This window comes from Danio rerio, chromosome 19 (genome assembly GCF_052040795.2).
Source record: "Danio rerio strain M-AB ecotype USA chromosome 19, GRCz13ab, whole genome shotgun sequence".
Lineage (NCBI taxonomy): Eukaryota > Metazoa > Chordata > Actinopteri > Cypriniformes > Danionidae > Danio > Danio rerio.
The window spans coordinates 14,037,895-14,065,880 of NC_141039.2; the positions used below are offsets into that span (position 1 = coordinate 14,037,895).

General features: G+C 33.3%; 1 protein-coding gene across 4 annotated transcripts; it reads right to left on the reverse strand.

Annotated features, from left to right (window-relative positions):
- Positions 1–25: 25 nt before the first annotated feature.
- On the reverse strand, positions 26–27,978 carry slc25a32a (solute carrier family 25 member 32a). Of its 4 annotated transcripts, XR_015515780.1 has the most exons (8): positions 27,577–27,964; positions 25,548–25,698; positions 20,850–20,935; positions 13,390–13,544; positions 8,728–8,841; positions 5,660–5,805; positions 2,143–2,633; positions 26–2,011 (listed from the first exon to the last, which is right to left on the reverse strand). XR_015515780.1 is itself a non-coding variant. In NM_200256.1 (7 exon segments), coding segments are annotated over 7 exon segments (975 nt in total). In that variant the 5' UTR covers positions 27,773–27,978; the 3' UTR covers positions 26–2,506.
- Positions 27,979–27,986: the final 8 nt, after the last annotated feature.

The window sequence follows — 27,986 nt, forward strand, 5'->3', positions numbered from 1 at the left end:
TTTGCACAATAACTCAAGGCTCTTCTGTCTGTAACATATAATTCTTTATTAGATGTGTAAAAATGGCTTATACAACAGCACATTTATATATACATACACAATTGCCTTTCAGTTGCTACTTCTTTCATATTCGTCTTTCCTGTTCCTCTCTTCCAGTAGATGGCATCTCTACACATCTGGTTAAAATATGCTTCTGCTCTGCAGTATCAGTTTCTCTCAGGCCTGTGTGCCATTATCCCATAGCGTTACATCATTTCCTGAGCAGCCTAGTGAGGTTTTTCGTTGACCCCGGCACAACAGCCAGCGGAGGTTTGCTTAGTGGGTGAAGGAAATCCCGTTCATTCTCTCGCATAGCTCAGCAAATATAGCAGCTGTTTTGTGAAAATTCCGTAAAAAAAGATGAACACATGTTTGGCGAATACTGTGTTTGGTTGCATTGTCATGAGATGGCTTCAATCCACGTGTCATTCACTGTTTAAAATCAACTTAAATCTTCTTCATAGGTGATTATTCATAAATCTCTAAGATAAAATCAAGACGTTTTTCATAAAGAGATACATTTATTCAGTCATACTTGATCTACTTGTTTCAAAACTGTTTTGAGCTTTCTTTAGAATAAGGTTTAATTGACTTCCATTATTGATTTCTTTCTTACTATGGATGTCAATGGTTTCCAGTTCTCAAAATATCTTCTGAAAAATAAAACTCTTTAAGTTTACAGTGAGTAAATTTTCATTTTTGGGTGAACTATCCCTCTAACTTAACAATACAATAACTCTTAAAGGAATAGTTTGTGCAAAATGAAAATGTACTCATCCTCAAGTGGTTATAAACCTTTATGAATTTCTTTCTTTTGTTTATTAAAGAAGATATTATGAAGAAAGCCAACATTTGGAAGCATAGATATACATAGTAGAAAAACTAATGCGGAAATTAATGTTTACAGGTTTACAGCTTTCTTAAAAGCATCGTCTTTGTGTTTTATTTTAAAAAGAAACTCAAACTGGTTTAAAACAAGTAAAGAGTGAGTAAACGATGACAGAATTTTCATTTTGGGTGAACTATCCCTTTAAATCAACAATACAACAACTCTTAAAGGGACAGTTCACGCAAAATGAAACTTTACTCACCCTCAAGTGGTTAAAAACCTTTATGAATTTCTTTCTTCTGTTTATTAAAGAAGATATTTTGAAGAAAGCCAACATTTGTAAGCATAGACATACATAGTAAAACAAACTAATACAGAAATCAATAAATACAGGTTTCCAGCTTTCTTCAGAACAACCTCTGTGTTTAATTTAAGAAAGAAACTCAAACTGGTTTAAAACAAGTAAAGAGTGAGTAAATGATGACAGAATTTTCATTTTTGGGTGAACTATTCCTTTAACTACAGTACAACAATTCTTAAAGGGATAGTTCACGCAAAATGAAAATTTACTCAACCTAAAGTGGTTATAAATCTTATAAACTTCTTTCTTATGTCTGTTAAAGAAGATATTTTCAAGAAAGCCAACATTTGTAACCATAAACATACAAAAAAACAAACAAACAAAAAAACAAATACAGAAATCAATGATTACAGGTTTCCAGCTTTCTGCAGAATATCGTGTTCGTGTTTAATTTAAGAAGAAACTCAAACAGGTTTGAAACAAGTAAAGAGTGATTAAATGATGACAGGATTTTCATGTTTTGGGTGAACTATCCCTTTAACTCAATAGTACAACAACTCTTAAAGGCATCGTTCACTCAAAATGAAAATTTACTGCACTCTAAAGTGGTTATAAACCTTTATAAATTTATTTTTTTCTGTTTATCAAAGAAGATATTTTTAAAAAGCCAACATTTGCAACCATAGACATACATAGTAAAAAAACTAATAGAGAAATCAATGGTTACAGTGTTTTAGCTTTCTTCAGAACATCATCATTTTTGAAACAAGTAAAGAGTGAGTAAATAATGACAGAATTTTCATTTTTGGGTGAACTATCCCTTTAACTTAGGTACAACTACTCTTAAAGGGAGATTCACGCAATATGAAAATTTACTCACCCTAAAGTGGTTATAAACCTTTATAAACTTCTTGCTTCTGTTTATTAAAGAAGATATTTTGAAGAAAGTCAACATTTGTAACCATAAACATACATAGTAGGAAAAAACTAATACAGAAATCAATGTTTACGGGTTTCCAGCTTTCTTCAGAACAACCTCTTTGTGTTTAATTTACGAAAGAAACTCAAACAGGTTTGAACCAAGTAAAGAGTGATTAAATGATGACAGAATTTTCATTTTTGGGTGAACTATCCCTTTAAATCTCAAATATATGCACCACTTCTTTTTATTCGGGGCATACGCTAAATTCTAGTTTTTGTCTGCCCGTTGAGTTCAGAGTTAAACAGGAAATGTTTGATATTCCTGCTCCTCCTTCTAATACACAAACACACACATACGTACATACATAGTCCCGGCACATTGCCTTGTGTTGGTCCCACTTTTGATTCCCAAAGGTTTAGTGATACTCGCCCAAAAGCAAGCGTGACACATTTTCGAACACCAGGAAGGTGATGCAGCACGCAGGAATGACTCGGACCAGGTTTGGCACCATCCCTTTGTAAAAGCCCTCCACCCCTTCGTTGCTAGAGAGAGTCAAACACAAACATATTGAGCTGATGTCAAGTCAGATGAGTCACGACTTTACTGGAAGCTTCTTTATACACATTTTTTTTCCAAAGCTATAAGGTAAATAATGGGATATTTTTAAAAAATGAAATAAAAAGAGAATAAAATGTAATTATTGTTGATAGTTTTAGAATTGTATCTATACTGAAATATATTTAAAAAAAACTATTACAAAAGGGGTTTAGAATGAAAGTCGACTTTCTTACTTTCTCTGAAACATGGGATGCACTTAGAGCTTTTCATTTCTGAGCATGTGAGAACTTCTGCACACTGTCAATCTAAGCTTTAAGGTTTTTCAATTGCAAAGTGAATTAAATGATGTACAGTTGAAGTCAGAATTATTAGCCCCCTGTTTATTTTTTCCCCAATTTCTGTTTAATAGAGAGAAGATTTTTTTCAACACATTTTTAAACATAATAATTTTAATAACTCATTTAAATTTTTTTTATTAATTATTTATTGCCACATCAGCAGCTTATGGCTATTTTGTGGCGAAACGAATATACATAAAATATTACATGATAAAAACAAATTCTAATAACAAGAAAAAAATACTTAAATGAAGACAAATATATAAAATGTAAACGGAAAAATTCACACAAAAAAGTATTCATATTTAAATATGATATTTTAGTTCAATTCTTGATAAATAATTTAAAACTCTTCCCGGTGGTACCTTTTTAAAAAATGTTTATCAAAGTACTCTCCTTATAAAATTTTTTGTCCGTTGGATTTTAAACTTTTACATTCCAACAGAATATGTTTTATGGTAAGAGCAGCCTGGCAGTAATTACATATAGGTGGTTATTCGTTATTCAGTAAATATAAATGTGTCAACCTAGAATGTCCAATTCAACATCTGGTATAGACAGTCTGATCATGCCTGGCCTCAAAACTATAATTTGCTAAATGTATTTCATTTATTTTTGGGTTAATTTCATGTAATTTATTATTTATGCGTGGTCCCATTGGGCCCTATCATACACCTGGCGCAATGTGGCACAAGGCGCGACGCAATTGTTGTTTACTAGTTTAAGCTTGGCAGAAGAGTCGTTTTGATGTTTTGTGCCACGCTGTTTAAATAGCAAATGCATTTGCGCTCTTATGTGCGCCCATAGACGTTCTGGTCTAATAAGGCAGGTGTGTTGAGGTGTATTGTTGGCGCGTTGCTATTTTAAGAAACTATAGTTGATTTTTCAATATACCAAAACAAAGCTGGTCTATTGTCCAGCGCAGAGCACATTAGTTATGCGCTTTGCTTACTGCTTAATACACACAAGATGTAGAGCAATACACAAATATCTTTATATAAGAAAAAAAATTAAAAGGATATATATAGGATATAATAAGGTTATATATATGATATAAATAAAGGCTTAAACTATTACAAAACATATTATTTATAGCCTACATAAATATAAAAACCATACTTTCATGCCTTCTTCATCTCTGGTTTTTTTTTTCAGTTTATTCGTAACAATTTGCTTTTGTATAATGTTATTTTTATTAGCAGTATTATTTATTATATCCATATTTATATTTGTTTTTTTAAAAACAAGCTTAGATTTGCCCACCTGTCAGGTTTTAGACCATAAGAGGCATAGCATGTGTATTAGGATATAACTCAGTTTTTTTGACCATTATTGTTCATTTGTTTGTTTGCTGGAAATTAGAACTGAATTTAGAAATAGTTTCGTAACAAATCTTTGCGCTTAACAAACGAAAATGATTATTTATAGGCTAATGGATGTCTGTGCCAACAAGGTTTTCTTATCTACAAGAGCAAAAGTGAAAGTAGTCCTCTAAAACAATTCTTCTTTTTTAAGTTTAATAAACAGATAAAAAAAGAAAATTATAACAGACATGATATCACAATATTTATACAAGCAATATTTCCGCTGTGAGATTAAAAATTGTATCAAATATTGATATTTAATGTATCCGAAAACTAATGTTAGAAATTCCATTATACTGACATCATTATTATGGTTTATGGGTGTTTTTCTGCATAAAACCACTAACTACTATTATGGTTAGATGGGTGTTTTCCTGCGCAAAATAAAAATTAATAACAAATTTGGGCCTTTTGTTTTATATAGCCCCATTGTATTACATTAAAACATAACAATTCACATAACAATTTTATATACGTTGATTAATTCTGTTTCTTTGGATGCTCAGATTCTCACTTTTGCATTATATTTGTGGCAAACAGATGCGTGTCTGACAAAAATTTTAATATGCAACAATTTTCCTTTTGAATCATACGTCTCTTTACACAAATAAAAATATGCATTCCACAATACAATTGCACATGTATTTCACAATAGATTTTGTAAGATCTTTATATCATGAGTTATGGTTCTTCATCGTTATTATTTAATGATGGATATTCAAGTCATATGCATTGTTAATACTCAAAGCCATATTAATTGAGCACAGACAACAGGTACAAAAGGTTTGGGCATTACTTTAAAAAATGTAAACATGAGTGATGTATGTATAAAATATTTGAATTAATATCGTATCATTAATTTCATCTTATCATCAATTAAAAGTTTTTTTTAAATAATTTTTTTATTCACAATATTACTGTTTACTTTGTTTTTATCAAATATATACAGGCCAGGAAAGTACAGATTTATTTCAAAAACATAAAAAAAAGTTATCAAAGCTATAGTTTGAATAGTTGTGTCCATATTTACAATAAAAATAACAACAACAAATATTATAAATAATCATCATTTTTTACTTTCAGTGATATCATTCCAAATATAGTTTTATAAAAATCATGCAGCATTAAATAATGCATTCTCAATAAAACTAAATAAAATAAACAGAAAATCAATTGAAGAATTTATTTATTGTTTTTACTTTAAACTTTATGTTTTAGTAAGTTTCTTTGAGATGGACTAAAATTGTTTCTTAAAGGTTATCTTTATTGCTTTGTGATAGAGACACAATGTGATATGTAACTTCATACCTCCAGGTCCTTCTCATGACATCCACTATTCCACTGTAGTTGTTGTGCTGGTCCTGCAGGCGAGCGCGGACCACCTGATAGGGGTATGTTACTGCTACAGCGAATATTTTGGATATGGCTGCTATGGCGATGTATTCCAATGGGGACTGAAGCACAGACAGACATAAAGGAAAAACTGACTCACAACCATGACAAAAGAATAAACCTCTGCATAAACCTCTTTTTTCTAAAGGTTGCCATATACTGACTACTGATAAGTTCAGGTCATTTTATTGCATCTCTTGTATTATACAGTCTATTAGCAATGTAAAAGATTTCCTTGTGTGGAATCAAAGGAAAAATGGGTATACAATTGTCTTTAGTGAATAAACTGTACATTACCAGTCAAACATTTGCATCTTTTCCCCTCATGTTTCAGAATGCCTCTCATGCTAACTTAGGCTCAAATGATTTCATTAAACACAGAGAAGCTTGTTTCTGCAACTTTTATGTCCGAATTAGACAATGGTGATGTTATTTATACACCTGCATCTTTTCAGAGTTTTCATGCTTTAGACACTGTTTACCATGGTGCACTGAGGTTTATAATCTTAAACCCCTCACTCATCATTGTGTGCTGTACACTGGGGTAGGATGTTCTGCTTTGTCCACGTGTGGGCTCAAGCATTGGCATATCTTTGTTTATAAATCAATTTTAGGTTTTACTCCTCTCATATCTACAAGTCTACATTAGTAAAAAAAAAAAAAAAAAAAAGCTGTCTCTATAGCCTTAAAGGTCTCAGAAAATATATTTATTGCCTGTACCAGTGGTGTGTACTGAAATGGGAAAAAAGGCTTTTAAATATGAAGCACCTTTTGCATGGAATAACCTCCAAACAAAGTTGCAGTTTAAAGAGTTGGTTTTACTACATGCTTTTAAAAAGTTTGTAAAATGATTTGGAGTTTGAAACATTGGCCTGTAGATGTTCTAAATAGTTTTTAAACCATCATCATATGTCTGTTTTGATAAATGAATGATGTTTCCTGTTTTTTTGTTTGCTTGTTTGTTTGTTTGTTAAACCCATGTGAACTTTATACTGCCTTTTCTTAGCCAGGACCCTACTCTTGTAAAGGAGATTTTAAATCTCAATTTACTTTTCCTGGTAAATTAAAAGTTAATAATAATAAATAATTATTAAATAATAATAATAATAATAATAACAGTAAAAGTAAAATATTGTGAAGATTAAAATATTTTCAACTGAGTTTTTACTTAAGTATACCATAAAATGTACTGTATTCCTGTGATTATTACTCCAGACAATGTTACATGATCTTTCAGTCTCCTAATTTCCTAAAAAATCTTTTAATTTGATTAATTATTGGACTTCTTATTATATTTTCAGTGTCAGAATTGTGACAAACTTTCAAAAGAACAGCATTTATTTGAAATTTATAATGTAACATTTTAATTGTTCACTTTCTATTTACTTGTGTAGTTGTGCCATTTGTTTCAACAAACTTAAAATAAATGACAATACAAGTAGTTTTAATGCTGATTAAATTTGTATATTAGAAACATTTCTAATGGATCACGTGTCACTAAAGACAATAATGTAGAAAATAATGCTGGAAATTCAGCTTTGAAATCAAAGAAAAACATTTAAATTTAATATACATTCAAAATATGAATATTATCACATTATTATCAAATAATATCATAAAGAAGACAGATAATTTACATTAATAACATCACAATATTTCAGCATTTGCTGCATTATCAAATAAATCAATAAATCAGCTAGCAGAAGATGCTTCCGTCAAAAACTAAATAAATTAAATCCTAATTATTCAACATTTTTGGCTGGAAGTGTAAATGCTTCTAGTTTTAATTAATTCTAAAATACTTAATTAACCATTACTTGCTTTTTCAATCTTTATAAAATGCAATGTTCCTATATAATGGTCAAAAATGGATGCAAATTGAACACTTCAAATTAAATTTTCCAGTCAAAAGTCAAAAACTATTTACTGGGGGAAAAAATATGCTGCAAAATCAAAGATTTAAGTTAAGAAAAAAAGTGTTATATTTCTATTTGATTGTACTTTTGAGGCATGAAATGGACAGTTCACACCCCCTCTCCCACCTTCCCCTCCAAAAAAAAAAAGGTTACAGATATCTCATTGTGCAGTCCAAGACCAGTTACTCACTGAAGCTAAGCAGGGCTGAGCCTGGTCAGTCCCTGGATGGGAGACCACATTGGAAAACTAGATTGCTGTTGGAAGTGGTGTTGCAGAGGCCAGCAGGTGGCGCTCAACCTGTGGTCGGTGTGCCCTATAGCAGTATAGTGAAGAGGAGTGCCATCTTTCGAATGAGACATTAAACTAAGGACCTGACTCTCTGTGGTCATTAAAAATGTAATTTCTCATAAAGTGTAGGGGTGTAACAACCTAGCAAAATTTCCTCCATCGGCCCTCAACCATCATGGCCTCCCAATCATCCCTATCCACTGAATTGACTCTATCACTGTCTCTCCACTCCCCTTTTAGCTGGTGTGGGGTGAGCGCACTGGCTCTGTTGTCTTGTGGCTGCCGTTGCATCATCCAAGTGGATGCTGCACACTGGTGGTGGTGTAGAGAAACCCTCCTCATGATTGTGAAGCGCTTTGAGTGTATAACCATACACGATATGCACTATATAACTACACATAACTTACTAAAAAAAATAATGAGAATAATGGGTCATCATTCAATCAACCTCATGCTGTTCTGAATTTTAATGAGCTTCTTTTTTCTTTTGAATGCAAAAGAAGGCATGTTGAATGTTTATGTACTGTATATGCTCTCAATTTCATTTGTATTTATTTTGTTTTGTTTTTTAAGACTGCCAATCATGTCACGTGATGTAATCAGCTCTTACAGGTGCTTCTGTTTAAATAAAACACCTATGCTAGTAGCTGTGACTGCATTTGCCAGAGTAAATGTTGACACACTTTACATTTTTGGGTGAACTATCCCTTTAACATATGAGATATGTTCATCCCCAAACAGTGTATGCTAAAGATATAATAGTGGTTTTATTTCCTCACCAGCAGGGATTCAGAGGGCATCTTCTTGCATTTGTTCTGCTCTCTTTTTAGCCCTTCATAGGTCATGAACTGCAGTGCAGCATGGGAAGTCCCGACCAGCCCAGGCACAAAACCCTGCAGTGGCAGAACAGCAAAATGAGGCTCGCGAACACACAAAGCCACAATCACAGTTATCTCGTGATCTCAGAGGAACATCACAGACTTCAAATAGACTACAATTAAATCAAAATCAAGTCTACGACAATATGTGATCACTTTAGTGTAATTTGGTGCGTCTGACATAGAATTTAGCCTACTCTAGACGTGAACTACAGATTAAGTTGTAATCTTCCAAACATAGTGCAATCACACCCTCTTGTGGCGCTACAAAGAACTACATTCATTGAGTTCTGAGGAATCACCCCGCTGTTTAAAGTCAACATGAAGCTCAACTATTAAAAAAAACATGATATTAGATAAATGTATCCGCTATTCTGTGCTGTTTATATTTGTTTATTTATTTTTAGGGTTAATAGTGCAGCATTTACACTGAAAAGGGAAAGTTCACCCAAAAATTTTAAAAGTTTACACACCATTGACACATTCTCAAGTGGTTTCAAAACTTAAAAGAACATATTTCGAAGAAAGTTGGAAACAGGTAGCCATTGCAATCCATAGTAGCGAAAAAATACACAATTATGGAAGTCAATGGTTTCCATTTTCTAACATTCTTCAAAATATCTTCTCTTTAATAATAATTTTTGAGTGAACTACAACTTTAAATACCCTGATGAAGAAAAAAAGGGTGTGAAATGTTGGACACTTCATTCACTCAGGTGTCGCAGAGTGCAAGGTTTTCACTTTATATTGATTATTGACAAAATAATTTAATAAGGTTCATACAGCAGATGGTAAATAGTGCAGACTGACATAATGAATATGTCCACTGTATGTAGTGAGGAACAACTAATAAGAATGAGAACATGTAATTAAAATGCTATTAAAAGGCTGTGTGCAAAAATCACCTCCTATACACTTTAAAGGCTAGTGCACACTGGAATGATTATTAATAAGGTTTTATTCCTTGTATCAAATCGGCTCAAGGCACGTGAACAAAAGTGCCAATCTCATTAGTCGCCCAGGCTTTAACATGGCACGTCAAACCAAAAAAATATATTTAAAAAAACCCACAAACCTGAGGAATTTTTAGACTTGAAGACTTGCTTCTGTGCAAAAAGTGAGTGTCAGACATGTAATGTTGAGCATTGGTGTCATCTCACGTACTTACTGTTTTTAGAATACTAAGAATTCTGACAAACTATTCGGCTCATATATTGATTTCACATTCTATCGAGTATGGAAACATGCCATTTTAAAAGCACTGTGTGTCTCAAATCAAAACAGCAAGCACAAACTTTGCAAACAATTTTAGCCTTTTGGATTGAATCTGACTAGCTTACAATTACTTCTACAACTGAACAAAATTAGTGGCCTAATATAGAGATAATCGAATAAGGGTATATAGGGGCAATTTCAAACACAGCCAAACATTACAAATGACAAACTTTCTTTGCAACATACACAGATATTGAAGAATGCACCTAATTGCACTGAATTAGCCTATACAGCGTCCTTCAACTATTAAAATTAAGTTATTTTTAAAAAATGATGCATAATTTTAAAGTAAAAAGAAAACCTTTTATCTTTACTAATAAAAACATATAATTACCCCTTACAGTACAGTACAAACAATATTATTGAAATAATTCAATAAAAGTGACTTTTACTGTGAAAATTGAATGGCAGAATAAATGGCAATGAGTGGCAGTATCTTAACAAATTTAAAGCATAGTTCATACACAAATGAAACTTTCCTCATTGTGTATTCACACTCACATAGTTCTAAACCTTTATGAACTTCTTTTTTCCCATGAGAGATATTTTGAAATTTTTTGGGAAAAGCAGCCTTTGAAATCCATATTAAAAATACTAAGTCAACGGTAGTTTTTTTTCCAACATATCTTTCTTTGTGTTCAACAGAAGAAAGAAATCCAAATATGTTTGGTATCTGTGAAGAATGAGCATGAGAAATGATGGCAGAATTGTAATTATTGGGTGAACTGTGCCTTTAGGTGCACTTTAAAAAAAGTACAGTTGGTAATAATTCCGATCAAATATTTTACACCCTAAAGTACTTGCATTTTGATGTGCTTACTCAAGTATACATATTAATACATATAGAATGTATTTCTATTTAGGATTTATAATTTTAACTATTTATCATTTAAAGTTAATGTATTTTATATTCCATTGATACTTAAGTATGTTTTTAAGTTACATTATTTTCATAACTGGTACTGTTTCTAGGGCCCTATCATACACCCGGCGCAATGTTGTGCAAGGCGCGACACAATTGCTTTTTGCTGGTACAAGAGTCGTTTTGACGTTTTGCGCCATGCTGTTTCAATTGCAAATGCATTTCTGCTCATATGTGCGCCCATAGGCGTTCTGATCTAAAAAAGGAGGCGTGTTGAGGCGCATTAATGGCACGTTGCTATTTTGAGAAACTTTAATAGACTGTTCTATAGACCAGAACAAAGCTGGTCTAAAGTCCAGGGCAGAGCGCATTACTTGTGCGCCTCCGTTACACATTGCTTAATACAAACAGGCAAACAGTGGCTTTTTCAGTTTATTCATAACGGTTTGCTTTTGTATAATGTTATCATTATTAGCAGTATTATTTATTATATGCATATTTATATTTGTTTTATTCAAAACAAGCTTAGATTTGCCCACCTGTCAGGTTTCAGACCATATAGGGCATAGCATGTGTATTAGGATATAACTTTTTTGACCACACTTCGTTATTATTGTTCATTTATTAGTTTGCTGGAAATTAGAACTGAATTTAGAAATAGTTTTGAAACAAATCTTTGCGCTTAACAAACAAAATTAATTATTTATAGGCTAATGGATGTCTGTGCGTACAAGAAGTTTCCCTATCCAAGAGAGCGAAAGTGAAAGTAAATAATGAGGTTCATCTCTCATTCTCGTGCTGCAGATGTTCTGTTTAACTGTTTTTTCTCTAGTTAGGGTTCAGTTTTTCCACTTACAAAGTCCGTTATGTAAATAGCAAACGTGCAAGGGCGGGACGCAGCTGGCTCTTAAAGGGAATGGGAGATGAGGTTCTGATTGGTTTATTCTCAAAACACACCTATAACTCATTAAGAAAATAAGCTCAACCCTTTTAGACCATGCGAAACGGCGCAAAGCGGATTTTTCCGTCCTTATATTAGAAAAAGTGGATTCTGAGAAACCCTTAAGAGTTTGTGCCCTGAGCTTTGAACTTTGCGCATGGATCATCAAAATAGAGCCCCTAAAGCAGAGGTCATCAAGCTTGTTCTTGGAGGGCCGGTGTCCAGCAGATTTTAGCTCCAACCCTAATCAAACACACCTGAACCAGCTAATCAAGGTCTTAGGTATACTTGAAACACCCAGGCAGGTGTGTTGAGGAAAGTTGGAGCTAAACACTGCAGGGTCACCGGCCCTCCAGGACCAGGATTGGTGACCCTTGCCCTAAAGTGTGCTTTTTTCCACAAGAGGAATTTCGTCTACAACGTTTGAAGCTTCTCCACTTTGACCAACTAATTACACTAAGCATGAAGAAATACAAGGGCCTGCAGGTAGGGCTGTGCGCTGTGGGGAAAATATCTTATAGGATTTTTTTTTTTACAGATATTGCGATTTGATTTATGATTTATTTCAAACTTCAAGCTGATTTTAATTTAGTTTCAGCTTCAGCTCAATAATCTGTAAGCAGTGGCAACAATTCTGCGACAGCTCTTAAAAATGACCTGTTTGTGTTTGGTGTCTGTGACTTTGAAACCAAAATATACTTATATTACAAATGCTATTTTTCTTTGATATTAATTTGTCTATCAATGCTTCTGAAGCAGCAGACAGTATAATCCCACTTGTCAGCACTTCCCTGTTTGTTTTCTTTTTTTACCGTGGGCGTAGCTCAGTTGTGCAATTCTGATAGGACAAAATGAAAGTGTGCTCGCTTAATTGGCTAGTAATAAAGCCCTGGTCAGATCACACGAATTTGGCACAATTTTCTTGACGTAGGGTGTCGTAGGGAGTCGTAAACAACAAATGGACAGCATGACACAAGATTTAATCGTTTCTTCTCGTGTAACGTGGCATAGTTCACGACAACTCCCTGTCTGCGATAACTCATTTATGTATTTATAGTAATTTGATTTGATGTTTAATTTTTTGAAGCATACCGGACTAGTTTTAAAGATGTTATTCGTTATTTTTGTTTACATAGATACATATATTTTATATTGCAGCCTCTTGCGTTTAACCAATTGCAACGCTCCAAATTGCGATTCGATTTCGATTAATCAAACAGCCCTACACCCAGGGGAAGTCAAATGATTATAAGAACACATTTAAACGCATATTATAATCAAGTGAAAACAGTTATTCATCTCTACTCACAACTGGTGATCAGATCACCGAAAACCGCATGTTAATGCCAAATGAAAATAAGGCCTAATAACATTAAAGAGATCATTTCTGCTTTCATGTTGACTTTAATCTTGTGATTAGCACACATGAACGCTCTAATCCACCTGTAACAGTGATCTCAGATTAGTTTAAAATCTGTAGATGTACCCTGTATAGTCCTGGGATACCCTCGTGACGGTATATTTTCACGAGGGCGTCCATCATTCCCTTGTACTGCTTCCGTGAAGGGTCTGCATTGTACTGCAGCACCAGCCGGGTCTTTGTCACCCAGACTGGATTGGTGAGGCAAAGCGTCAGAATGCCTGGAAACACGACACAGCAACCTTCACACCAACATTTAACGGAGTCACTCCACTTTAGTGCTCTCTTTCAGATCTTACAGGGTTTTTACAAGTAGAAAGAGACCAAGAAGAAGAAGGAGGAGAAGGAGAATGACAAGTTGGGTACTTAAAAAAAGTGAGTTAATGCCTTGCCTTAAAATTATGTACATTTCTGATCTATGTGCAGGTTAATTAATTCTGTTTAAGCAAATCAAGTCATCTTAACAGTTCCCAGTTACAATGGATTTACAATTTATTTTAGTAAAGTAATTTTTTTTTGCTTTTAAGGCAACAAGTTTACTCACTTTTTAAAAGAAAAAAAGCTTTTTACATTGTAAAGGTAAAAGTTACAGTAAGATTCATATCATTTTTTTAAATAATATTGCTGAAGCTTAAGATTATTGATTTCCTACACTGAAAACTAATCTCTTTAAGCAGGGTTCATACAAATTTTTACTACTAAAATTCCATGACTTTTCCAAGACTTATCTAGAACTTTCAAGTACATTTTCATGACGTAATGTTTCATGTATTGTATACATAAACAGTTGAAGTCAGAATTATTAGCCCACTGAATTTTTAGCTCCCAATTGATTTTTCCCTAATTTCTGTTTAACTGAGATAGGATTACTTCAACACATTTCTAAACATAATAGTTTTTAATAACTGATTTATTTGATCTTTGTCATGATGTCAGTAAATAATATTTGACTAGATATTCTTCAAGACAATTCTATACAGCTTAAAGTGATATTTAAAGGCTTAACTAGGTTATTTGGGTTAACTAGGCAGGTTAGGGTAATTAAACAACCTATTCTATAACGATGGTTTGTTCTGTAGACTATTGAAAAAAATATAGCTTAAAGGGGCTAATAATTTTGTCCTTAAAATGGTGTTTAAAAAAAGTAATAACTGCTTTTATTCTTGTCGAAACAAAAAAATAAGACTTTATCTAGAAGACAAAATATGATCAGACATACTGTGAAAATGTCCTTGCTCTGTTAAACATCATTTGGGAAATATTCAAAAAAGAAAAGAAAATTCAAAGACAGGCTAATAATTCTGACTTCAACTGTACATGGTAAATAATAGGAAAAACAATGACGTTTAAATTTATTACAGCATATTACAGAACACGCAACAATTTATTTAAGTTTGTTTTTAGATCTATGTGAAATTGATTTCGATAATGCTTAAACAGCACTAACAGAGAACACACAAAAAAATATGTAAAGACAACTAACCTATATTCAAGTTAGGGCTGCACAATATATAATTTCAGCATCGATATCACAATGTGTGCATCCGCAATAGTCACATCGCAGCATATGCAATGTTGAGATTATAGTTAATTATAGAGTTTAATCATAATGGAGTAAAAGTTTATCATCAGCATGCATTTTTAAAGAGACAGTTCACCCCAAAATTACTTACCATTTTCATTACACTCTTCATTTGTTTCAAACATTTATGAGATTCTAATTTATAATTTAATACATAATTAAATTAATATAGTGAGAGTAAATTTTAATCTTTGAGTGAACTGTCCCTTTGAGGCCAGTGACTGTGTGAACATTTCAATATTTCTAATTTTAAAACATCCGGCCATCAGAAATGTTTTGTAACTTTAATAAAGAATAAATAATATAAAGACTATGCGGTGTTGATTATTCAATATCTGTACCTGAATAGTGAATTCCTGAAAACTACAATTCACTTTTATCTTTACTTTATTTTATTAATCTATGCCTGTAATTTATTTGTTATATATTATTCGAGATTCATTCCCCTACAAAATCCCCCCAATCAATCCAAATAAACCTGTTAAATTATCTAGTGAAATTGTACTCACATTGCAATAGACAGCACAGAAATACAAAACACCGTAATGTCAGATATTTGCAATATTGCACAGCCCTAATTCAAGTATATATTTGTTACACTAATTTCCATGACTTTGGGGGTTTTTCTGTTTTTCCAAAGGCCTGGACAATACCATGTCAAAATTCCATGACTTTTCCAGGTTTTCCATGACCGTATGAACCCTGTTTAAGGTAAGTGGTTGCAAACGATTACAAATGTTGGCTGAATTTAAACAAATAAATTAAATTTACTAAAGTCCAACTTAATTTGTTTGTTTAAATTTAACCCAAGACAGTACCCTAAGACAATTTAGTAAATGCAATTAATCTTTTTTATGTGTATTAGTCAAGTGAAATCATTGTATTTTTCTGATATTATTGGTCTAGACCAAAGATGGCCCACGGGAACTATTAAATTGACCCGCTATCCCATCTGAAAAAAGAGGAAGAATGTTGGTGTTTGGGGGTAAAGCCTTTGCGAGAAATTGAAATTAGAATTTTGGATTTAACAATCTTTAGTTACTTTTTATTGCTAAGCTACAAAAAAGGTGATTGAACTTAAATGATTCAATTAAATGTAATAAATGAATCAGAGTTTTAAAATGTAATTAGTCACTTGACGTACAGTTATCTGACATCTACAAGCATATCAAGGTAAAGGTAGGTGCAGCTTATAGTGTATTCAGCATTGAACTCTATTGTTTTTACTGTAGTAAGTTCACTATGAAATGTTATAGCGCATTAGATATTAAACATGATTTAAAGAAACTTTTTTTCTATATATTTGTTTTATATTACTGAATAAATGAGGAAATTCTTCTTGGCAAATTAAATGTAATACAGTTTGGTATATATTTGGCCCGAAGCCCTCAATCAAGTTTGGTGTTTGGCCCTTTATAGGAAAAAGTTTGGGCAACCCTGGTCTAGACCATTTTCTTCAATTTTATTTTTATTTTTGGTGTGCAATTGAAATTGAAAATGCTCCTTGTTTTACTTCCTGTGCTGATAACACAGTTTCATTTCTCTATTTTGCTTCTTTTTGGAAGTTTCAAAACAGCAGCATAGAAGGCAGTTTTGAGGCTGGTCATTCCTGTTATGCCAAACATGTTCATACCCGATTCACATTCGAGTCAAAGAGGAAAAGAGGTTTTCAGACATTCTGCAATTAAGAGAAATAGTCTCAATTACATTGTTTTAAGCTCTGAAGAGGAAACAAATCCCCATACAATTATAGCCCAATTCACAACACATTGACAATTGCAGACAATCGCCAAATTACAGGACGTCTATTTCTCAGACAATTGCCACTTTTTTTTTATCTGGCAAAATCAAGATCCAACAGACTCCACCAGTCACCGATGGGTCTGTCAGTGTAATGTGAATTAGCCTTAAGTCAATATACAGTTGAAGTCAGAATTATTAGCCCCCTTTTGATTTTTTTTTTTCCTTTTTAAATATTTCCCAAATGATATTTAACAGAGCAAGACAATTTTCACAGTGTGTCGGTATATATATTTTTTTAATCTGGAGAAAGTCCAGTTTTTAATTTTTTAAAAATCCATTTTAAGGTCAAAATTATTAGCCCCTTAAAGCTAACCTTATTTCAATAGTCTACAGATCAAACCATCATTATACAATAGCTTGTCTAATCCTGCCTCAATAACATAATTAACCTAGTTGAGCCTTTAACTGTCACGTTAAGATGTATAGAAATGTCTTGAAAAATATCTAGTTAAACAATTTGTACTGTCAGTATGGCAAAGATCAAATAAATCAGTTATTATAAATGAGTTATTAAAACTATTATGTTTAGAAATGTGTTGAAAAAAGTCCTCTCTCTGTTACAGAAATTGCAAAAAAAAAAAAAAAAAAAAAATGGGGGGTGGGGGGTGGGGAAGAAGTTGGCTAATAATTCAGGGGGGCTAATAATTCTGACTTCAAGTGTAGAAGTTTATTTTAAATGACTCTATATTACTGCTACTTGGACTCCGGACTGTCTAGTGAAAAGGCTTTGAGGATTTCTCTACAGCAGCAATATTTTCTGTAAAATGTGCTTAATGAACATAGTATAGGATTTTTAAAAGCCATTTTTCATTAAAAAAAAAATAAAAAATTCTGTGATTTACATCTGCAATGACAACAAATCCAAATCAAGGCCTTGCTTCTCAGTACACTGTAAACAGAGAAGACTGGTAGCATTAGTGTAGGTGCACAGAACACAGTTTAGGCTGTTTTGCTGTGAACTCTTTGGTTACTAATGCCTCTTCAGTTACCCGAATCAATGCGTATGTTAAGGTAAGTGACCTGGCAAAAATATTTTAACATATTTTTGGACAGTTTTAATGAAGCTATACAAATACAACCTGTCTTTAAGCTTGAATTGTTGTTCAAAAATGTAAGCTTGATAAGTAATATTACAATAAAATTGTGAAATTTTGCAACCTAAATAACTGCTTTCTATAAAGAATGTTAAATGTAATTCATTCTTGTGATATAAAAGCGGAATTTTCTACATTCACAAATATTTATTAAGATGATTTGATGCTCACAAATTATTATTATTATTATTATTTTTATTATTATTATGATTACTACTACTATTATTATTATTGAATGTGTTTTCTTTTAGGAACAGACATGTAGAAACAACATTTGTAACATAAAAAAATGTATGTCTTTACTATCCCTTTGGCAAATTTAATGTACCCTTGCAGAATTTTTGAATAATTGTAAAATCAACCACTTTCTATACAACTAATTGGGGTGAATGATTTTGACTAAATAAATCATATATAATAGGTTTTGAAATTGTTTTTTGATCAGTAACTGGCTGGTTAAGCCTTTTGTGGATAAATAAATGTGACACTGAACTACCAGTATGTGGCGCCAAGTCCCCGTTTTAATGAGTGGTTCAGTCAATGTGACTCAAACTATTCATTTAAAATGGTTAAATGCATAGGCTTAAAAACTAAGCAAGTGTTTTTATGAATGGATAACTAAATAACTTAATTCTTAAACATTCAGTCAAGGGGGATACAATTCAGTGTTGTTCAGCTCTGAAACTTTTGTTGTCAGGGAAACAGAACTTGTTCTGACTCTTCCTTATGTTATATTTCTTAACTAAATCATATCTTATAATAGTAAAAAGAGGAACCACAACACCTTTGCTAATACAATTATGCTTGCTGCAATTATGATCTTAAGCACATAATGTAGATTTAAATGTTGCTTTTCAGGTAAAATTGAAATCACAGTATTGCCAAAATCTTATTAGAATCACATTGACATGGTCCATGTAAAAACACCCTCAATAACGCAAGCTTGCGCATTGTTAACACAGCATGGTGGTAATATAAATAATAAATACTGGAAACCCCTAATAACTTAATTAATGGACACTTTGAACATGGCTGAAGCTGAACTAATATTAAAAATAAGGTGAATATCGGTACCAATAGCCTAGTGGTTAAGGGTGTCGATACTAATGTGCTCACTGTCCAATAAAGGTAAAATGTAGTCTTCAGATGTAGTCTTTAAATATAGATATGTTGTTCAAAGATATGTGGTTGACAAGCAATATCAGAGTAAAATTATACAATTTTCAAACTTAAAATAACTATACTTTTCTATTAAAAAATGTTAAATATAATACTTTTTTGTAATGACAAAGCTGTATTTTCGACATTGAAATATTTAATAAGATAATTTAATGATCACAGTTTATTATTATTACTATTATTATTATTATTATTAAATGTTAAAAACAGATTGTGCTTAATATTTTTGAAGAAACTTTTTTCAGAATTATTTTAGGAACATATACAGTTGAAGTCAGAATTATTTGACAATTTTAGAATTTTTATTTTCTTTTTTAAATATTTCCCAGATGATGTTTAACAGAGCAAGGTAACGTTCACAGTATGTCTGATAATTTTTTTTCTTTTAAAGAAAGTCTTATTTGTTTAATTTTGGCTAGAAAAAAAAGCAGTTTTTAATTTTTGAAACACCATTTTAATGGCAAATTTATTAGCCCCTTTAAGCTATATTTTTTCGATAGTCTGCAGAACAAACCATCATTATACAACAATTTGCCCAATTACCCTAACCTGCCTTGTTAACCTAATTAATAAATAATAATAATAATTCCTTACATTTATATAGTGCTTTTCTGGGCACTCAAATCGCTTTTCACAAAGGGGGGGAACTCCTCATCCACCACCAGTGTGCAGCATCCACCTGGATGACACGACGGCAGCCATTTTGCGCCAGACAGCACAGAACACACCAGCTGATTGGTGGAGAGGAGACAGAGTGATGAAGCCAATTATGATATGGGGAGGATTAGGTGGCCATGGTGGACAGAGGCCAGTGGGCAAATTTGGCCAGGATGCCGGGGTGAAACCCCTACTCTTTTTCAAAGGACATCCTGGGATTTTTAACGACCACAGAGAGTCAGGACCTCGGTTTAATGTCTCATCCGATAGACAGCCCTCACTGAGCAATATAAAGTCCCCGTCACTATACTGGGGCATTAGGACCTACACAGACTGCAGGTTGGCCGCCCCCTTCTGTCCTCATTAACACCACTTCCGGCAGCAACCATTGCTTTCCCATGTGGTCTCCCATCCAGGTACTGACAGGGCGCAGCCCTGCTTAGCTTCAGTGGGTGGCCATGTGAGAGTTGCAGAGAGCTAACTGCCGACCATTAACCTAGTTAAACCTTTAAATGTCACTTTAAGCTATATAGAAGTGTCTTGAAAAATATCAAGTAATATTATTTACTGTCATCATGGCAAAGATAAAATAAATCAGATATTAGAAATGAGTTATTTAAACCATATGTTTAGAAATGTGTTGAAAAAATCTTGTCTCTGTTAAACTGAAATTGAGGAAAAAATAAACAGGAGGGCTAATAATTCTGACTTCAACTGTATATAGTCTTGAGAAAAACCTTGTTAAAATGTTAATATTACACTGTAAACTGCACTGATAATGAAAATTTCTCTCTTTTTAAATGAAAACTGAACAATTAAACAAATTACATGCATTTATAATTATTGATTCCTTTTTATATGGTTCGACCTGATGTCCTCAAAAGACCTATCTGAGCAGATACTAACTTCCCACCCCTTTTGCTCTCTTATCATTGAGTAAATAATAAAGTTAAGTAAAGTTGAACTTATTTAAATGAAGTCAAACTGTCTGGCTTTGACCTGGTAAACAGACTCATGTATTTTTATTATAACAAAATACAACAAGCCTACAGTTACAGAAAGCAAGGCACAGCCAAAATGTTTGCCATAACAGGAATGACCCAGCGGATCACAGAGTCTCCGGGCCCTCAGAACTTCCAGTTGTTCCAGTCTCTTAACATAGCTACATATTTAGCCGTGTTTACATTATAAGGTTGTTTTCTCATACTGACCTGCCTCCGCTGCGGACACCAGGTGTTCACATGCACTCAGCTCTGTTTGCCGTCCCTCCTGTGTGTATGCTTTAATAGCATTATAACTGTGGGAAGATGAAAAAAACAATCACATTGTGTTCCCGGGAGCTATACAGCACATAGATGTCTATTGTACTGTGATGGAAAATGACCAACCTCTCTATACAATTGTAATTCATTTACTATGGTGATTTAAAAGAATGAGGGATTACATTAAAGTGCCTCTATTATGATATAATACAGATACCCAAGTTGTCTCTAACAATAGAGTTACATGTATTATAGGTAAACAAATCTGATTTGACCATCTGACCAATCAGAGCACTGCAAAGCATTTGGTTTTTATCATCAAACTATTCTTTATTGTTGTTAAACATGACATACATTCACTAAACAGGTGAACATTTGAGAATGTTTTATCTCCTAGAAAAGCCTATTTGACTGCAGCTTAAGTTGAGATTGTTCCAAAACTAGTAATATCTCTAAAACTGTAACAGCCTCAATATTAAAAGGTTAAATTTAGTTAGGATTACCTGTAAAAAAAAAAAAAAAAAAAAAAAAACATTTAAAAAAACATATTAATAAAAATGACTATAGTTTCTTATTATGAAAAACAGTAAGATAAAAAACTGTTTTTTGCACAATACACAGTAATATAGTAAATGCACAAAGCTTTACAGCTTAACTAAAATGCTGTTAATTTCTTATTATAATAATATATAATTTAAGTGTATATCAATAATGTAATATAAACCTATATGAATATACTTCATTTCTGCCACAAAATCCCCTTCTAAGTAATCTAACGCAGCTTAAAATGTTCTTACACTGCAATATGAGGTTTATGAAAATCAAAACAAAAGGAAAAGTAGGTCCTCTTGATAATATGGTCTACTCATCAAATGACTTCAAAAGGAGAGAGAACAAATTAACAAGGGTCTTATTATTTATATTTTAGTGTTTGTTCGTGTATGATGTTCACACTTTGTTAGCCAGAGATCCTGAACTGAAATGAGGTCAGATAACTTCATAATCTTCATAACTCGCACAGTATCAACTGACACAGCACCGATGGGTGCTTCTTTTTTTGGCCTGTGAACTTTAAAGGTTCCAAGCCTTTTCAAGAAAGCTCACTTCCATTTGGTTTTATTTCATATATTTACTTACTTTGTTTTTATTTAAAAAAAATAGATCAAATATTGATTATTGATGCATCTACAGTATATTATTAGTTTTTAAAAGATGTATCTTACTAGACACAAAAATACAACAAAACAGTCATAGAGTTAATGTATTGTTCAAAATATATGTTCTATATATACATATATTTTCACAGTATGTCTGATAATATTTTTTCTTCTGGAGAAAGTCTTATTTTGGCTAGAATAAAAGCAGTTTTTAATTTTTTAAACAACATTTTAGGGTAAAAAATATTAGCCCCTTTCAGCTATATTTTTTTCAATGATCTATAGAACAAATCATCGTTATACAATAACTTGCCTAGTTAACCTAATTAACATAGTTAAGCCTTTAAATGTCACTTTAAGATGTATAGAAGTGTCTTGAAATATATCTAGTAAAATCTTATTTACTGTCATCATAGCAAAGATAAAATAAATCAGTTATTAGAAATGAGTTATTAAAACTAATATGTTTATTAACGTGTTGAAATTTTTTTCTCTCTCCGTTAAACAGAAAATGGGGAAAAAATAAACAGGGGCGCTAATAATTCTGACTTCAACTGTATATAGCAATATCACACATGTAGCAGTGCGATATGGCTGTATATCAGCACTGGTGGGAGGTTTGCGTTGGCTAGAGGCAGCAGGTCGTGTGTCTTAGTGTCCCACTAGTGATGATATACAGCCACATTGCACTGCTACCAGTGTGATATAGCATTTATAGAATAGTTCAATGGCATAATCGTGTATATAAAAAGAAAATCGAACAATTTTCAAAAACACTTTTGTAAGGGGAACTACTTTTTTTCCACCATTCATACACATCTGCAGCTGAACAGACCCTGGAAAAGCCAGAGCCAAACAAACACTATTGGCCCGTTTCCACTGAGTGGTACGGTGCGCTTCGGTTTGGTACACTTTTATGGTCGTTTTCACTGTTAAAAGGCATACCAAACTGAACCATACCTTACCACTTTTTCGGCAACCTTTCGAAAGGGTATCTAACACAAGAAAGTGTACCAAAAGGTGAAGCTAGACACGCAGCTGAACGCAATTGGTTTACAGAGATAACCCAACAAGCCAGAATAAAAATAAAAAAAACGCCATGGTTAAAATACACACACAGCCGAGAGATTACAGCTGAATTATATATACATAGAATAACAAGCCATGGTTGATCCGGGCTCAAACAAACCTGGTCATCGTCTTGATGAACAGCCACAAAGCCATGGAGTAGAGCAGAATCTACCCTGTGCCTCGTAGTTTTTTACGAGCCAGTCTGAAGTGCGAGCATTTTCGCTTTCTTGCTTGCACTCGCCGCGCGTCTATATCTGAAATAACAAACTTCTTGAGTTCATTATAATAACAAACGCTTGATTATTGACGTGCTTTTGAAACCCGATCCTGTCAGACACTAACAAATGCGAGAGTGAAGCGCGAAAAAACAAAGGAGAAGCCAGAAAAAAAGGAGCACATTATTTATTCTGCAAACGTGAACAAACTGCCTTGTTTTATTTTTTTATCATCACCTTTTGGACTAATTTGAACTGGGAATGATGGAATTACTCTCCAACAAGAGGCTACACATGCTGCTGAAGATTACAGACATAGATGAAAGGTTTGCTCTGACTGTGGGCTATATTTTGTGTTGTTTTGAACCTAAATAAGGACGAAATGTCTGCTGTGTGTAGTTTTTCTGTAGTTGGTAACATATTGGAGACTGTAAAGGGCTGTATGTGTTCATATACGTTCATTTATTTCATATAATTACAGACGTTACAGTAAGCTAATTCGCGCTGTCATTGATCAGCAGTTATAATCAAATTCTGTTCATAGAAAAGTTAGAAATAAACATTTAAACAGAAGTATGTACGTGTGTAAAGCATCTGTTTTGTGAGAAGTGCTTTTCATTTGATATGTGAGCGACCCGTACAGCTTTATTGTAGACATTTCCTCGAGCGAAAATGAAGCAACTGAAAATTTCTGTCATAAACCACGCCCACCAAAAGTGTACCCTTGGTAGTGGAAACGCAAGCCCGATAAAGGTGACCCGTACCGACCCAAACCGTACTGTACCAGTCAGTGGAAACGAGCCATATGAGAATACTATGGTATAAATACAGCACTGCAACATACAAAAGAGAGAGAGCGACTTAAAATGTCACTTACCAGTTCTGTTATGATTTGTTCTGCTGTAGTTTAAACGTACGCTGAAAAATGCTGTTTTTCCTCCACTAAGTACTTATTATTTGGTCTCTTTCGCCATCTTGTGACGGAATGTCAACCGCCTTTGCTCTGGTCGGTATGACAGGCTGATGGCCACAAATACGTTGAATCTCCAAAACTATGAATATTCAATATAGTCACTATCCTTATAAATAAACTGCTAATCTAAACTATATTCTCACCTAAAAAGCCACACAAGTAATTATGTTGTCCAACAGCTGCATAACTTGTCATCTGTAGTCCTCTGCTTTCCACTCGAGTGGGCGGAGTAATACACAAGGGTGAGGAGGCTGTAAAGCCTGATTTATACTTCTGCGTCAAGTGATTGGCGTAACCCACGGCGCATGCAACGCGCGTGGCTGTGCATTTATACTTCTGCGCGCTGTCTCTGTCGGTCTGCATTAACACTTCCGAAACGCTAGTTGGCAGTGAGGTGTAAATGTTCCTCTGTGTCGAGTTTCTTCGCTGCTGTTTTGCTTTTCCTGAACACTTCCCGGATGTACAAGTGGCTTAAACTCGCTCATTTTGAGGCAGGAACCGGCGGACGTGCAACAACTTTAACTATGAGGTAAACACAAAACAAAACTTTCCATCCGGAGCTCCTTCACGGTACTCCACACTTGTAAACAATCGCTGGCGCCATTCGCGCGGCTCTCGGTCCTGCCCGGACTCGTCAGCGATACCAAGCCGACCAATCACGGAGCTTACGCTACGCGTCGTTGCGACTTGTAGTTAAATTTTTTGAAAGGTGCACGTCAGCGACGGCGACGGCAGCGGCTAAGGGCTATGCGTCAGCGCCGGCGTTTGATGCAGAAGTATAAATCAGCCTTAAGAGTGCTATTATTTCTTTAATATCTCATGGCTGTCGGCCAATAGGATTCAAGAACCAGACAGAACTGTTGTGAATATGTATTATTGCAAATATGTTATGCTGCATGTATTCTAATAATGTAGACACTTTACTTTAATTTTACTTGCTTTCTATGTTTATAAAATATAAAATACCTTTTGTCAGTTTCATTTATTGCAGACATTATAATAGAATGTTTTTCACTAACCAAATTACTCAGTTTAACAGAAACCGCACTTTTAATCAATTTAATGCACCCTTGCAAAATAATATTATACATTTCCTAAAATTAAGGTACTGAATCTAAACTTTTGAATGCCGTTGTATACAGAAGTAGATTATATTTGTGTTTGGAACAACATTGAAACAGGAAATTACATTCAGCACTTCCCTTTTTAGCACAACTTTAACTACACTTACAAGAGGAAGTAGAGGCCCCATGATGATCCGGCCCCCCAGATGTTGGGCGTCACTCCCTGATAGAGACCTCTAATGCCTTCCAGCTTCCAGATGGTCTTCATGCAGTCTAACATGCCATCGTATTGGGGCCTCATTTTCAGACCATCACTTACTGGAAGGAGTCAAAAACATTAATGCAGTTCAAACACTCCCACTTCTGTTTCAGCATTTGCTAAAAATATCCTTATAAACACACCAAGGCCAGTGCAAAGGTAACACTATCAGTCAATCTGTGCTATGCCCTCTGTGTATGCTTTTTTTAGTGCTGCTGGCTGTCTCTCAAAACCTAGTAAGCATGACACACTTCTTCAGATTGTCAAACTGAATTCTGCTGCTTATAAAGTAAAAAATAAATAAATAAAAAAAAGAGATCACATATATATTTGGATTAACATTACAACAATTTATTCAATTTCATAATAACAAAATAATGATGCAAGATTGATAACAATCAATTTATTAATATTTTATTATTATTATTATTGATTACTTTAATCATTAAGTGAAAACAAGTTGAGTTCAGATGCAAAAACCTCTAAATGCCATCTAAAGTTTTCTTCCAAAATGAGTATTTTTATGCGACTCCTCTGTGTATGTTAAGCAATATAAATTTTATGGCATAGAAAAAGTCCTTTTTGTGGTTGTTAAAGTGAAAAAACTCAACATAAACAAAGGAGGCTGAGAAAAACATTCATTTTCGATAGAAAATTCAGACGGCAGTTAGAGGATTTTGCATCTGAACTCTTCAAGTGTTTTCCCATTATGAATAAGTTTCCTAATCTTGTTATAATGATGACTATAATTTTTAAACATTGAATATTACATTTCATGACATTAAATCATGTATTATTTATACTTTATAACATTATATATTAGTTAACGTTAACACAATAATTTAAATGAACAATTCAGCATTTAATTTGTCAGGGTATTTATTAATGCTGAACAAATACAACTTCCCACTTAAAACATTGTAAAACCATGCACATCCTCTAAAAAAATCTTAGGCTTGGAAGTGTTTTTCTATATTTGACTAATGTAGTCAACTTATATTAGCACAATACATTTATTGCACAGTTTACCCAATTCATTTGTTATTTGTATTTATTTTTTAATTTTTTATTGTGTGTAGTGCAATGGTAACAACTGAAATGCTGTTTAAAGTTGGCATTATTTATATATTTACAAAAAATGAATAAACAAACCATTTTTACTTTTATAATCACTATTACAAACATATTTGAGTTTCTTCTTTGCGTTATTTTAAAAAATGTTGGAAATCTGTAAGCACCGACTAAGAGGTAAAGTTGGTTTTATATTCGGATATTTAAACATTCTCCTTAATAATATAATTTCAGAAAAGTATTCTTTGCAAATTCTAAATAGGGAAATCATATTAGCATGCCAATGACTATCAAAGTACAACATTGTTCACAGTGAATTAGATAGTGTTAATGTTGTTTAGAAGTCTTACTTGCTTGCTAATCATCAAATATTCAAAGTAACATGGTAACGTTAAACAATATAGAGACTGCTCAATGAACGAATGTGCGAATATAAAACCATCTTTACCTCTATAGCACCGACTTGTTTATGGTACTTGTTTTTTTTTCCCTACAAATGAAGTTAATGGTTACAGGTTTCTAACATTTTTAAAATAATTTCAAATAATAATTTTTCAATAAACTCATAAAGATGTGGAACCACTTGAGAATGAAGTAAATAGTGAGTAAATGTTTTTTTTTTTTTTGGTGAACTATGCATTTAATGAGTCATTGTAATAACAACATATTGTTGTTTTTAATGTATAGTCTTTTTTTAGATCAATAATAATAATAATAATAATTATTATTAAATTGAATAATAATACATAGATGCTTTTATTTTAATTATCTAAAGAAAATAAAACGCATGCTGTCTACAGACATCTCTACGTTTTTGGTTTTTCCCCCACTCTGTGCATTGTTATATAAGCTGAACATGTATTTACCTGCAAACCTGATTTTGATCAAATCCAATGGATGTAGCACCATTGTGGAAATAACACCACCAGCGAGTCCGGCTGCAAGATTCTCATATTTGATGTGTTTTGAAAGTTGCAGGAGGTTTGCTGTAATGGAAAAAGAAGAGCCAGAAGAGTCTGCAGCGACTGCGGCGTGCCTCTGCCTGGAAATGGTAGCGGTCATGTTTGTTTACGTACTAGAGACGAACACCCTGAGAGCTCAAGACGCAGTAAAACACCGTGTGAATGCAAAAAGCGACACACTAACCCTGTAATTAAAAATATCATCAAGTATTTAATGCTGTGTTTAAATTCAATAGCCACCGCTGGGCCATTATTGAGCGCTATCGTACGTTCAACATCTGACCTCCTCTCCGTCTCCACTGTGGGAGAAGAAG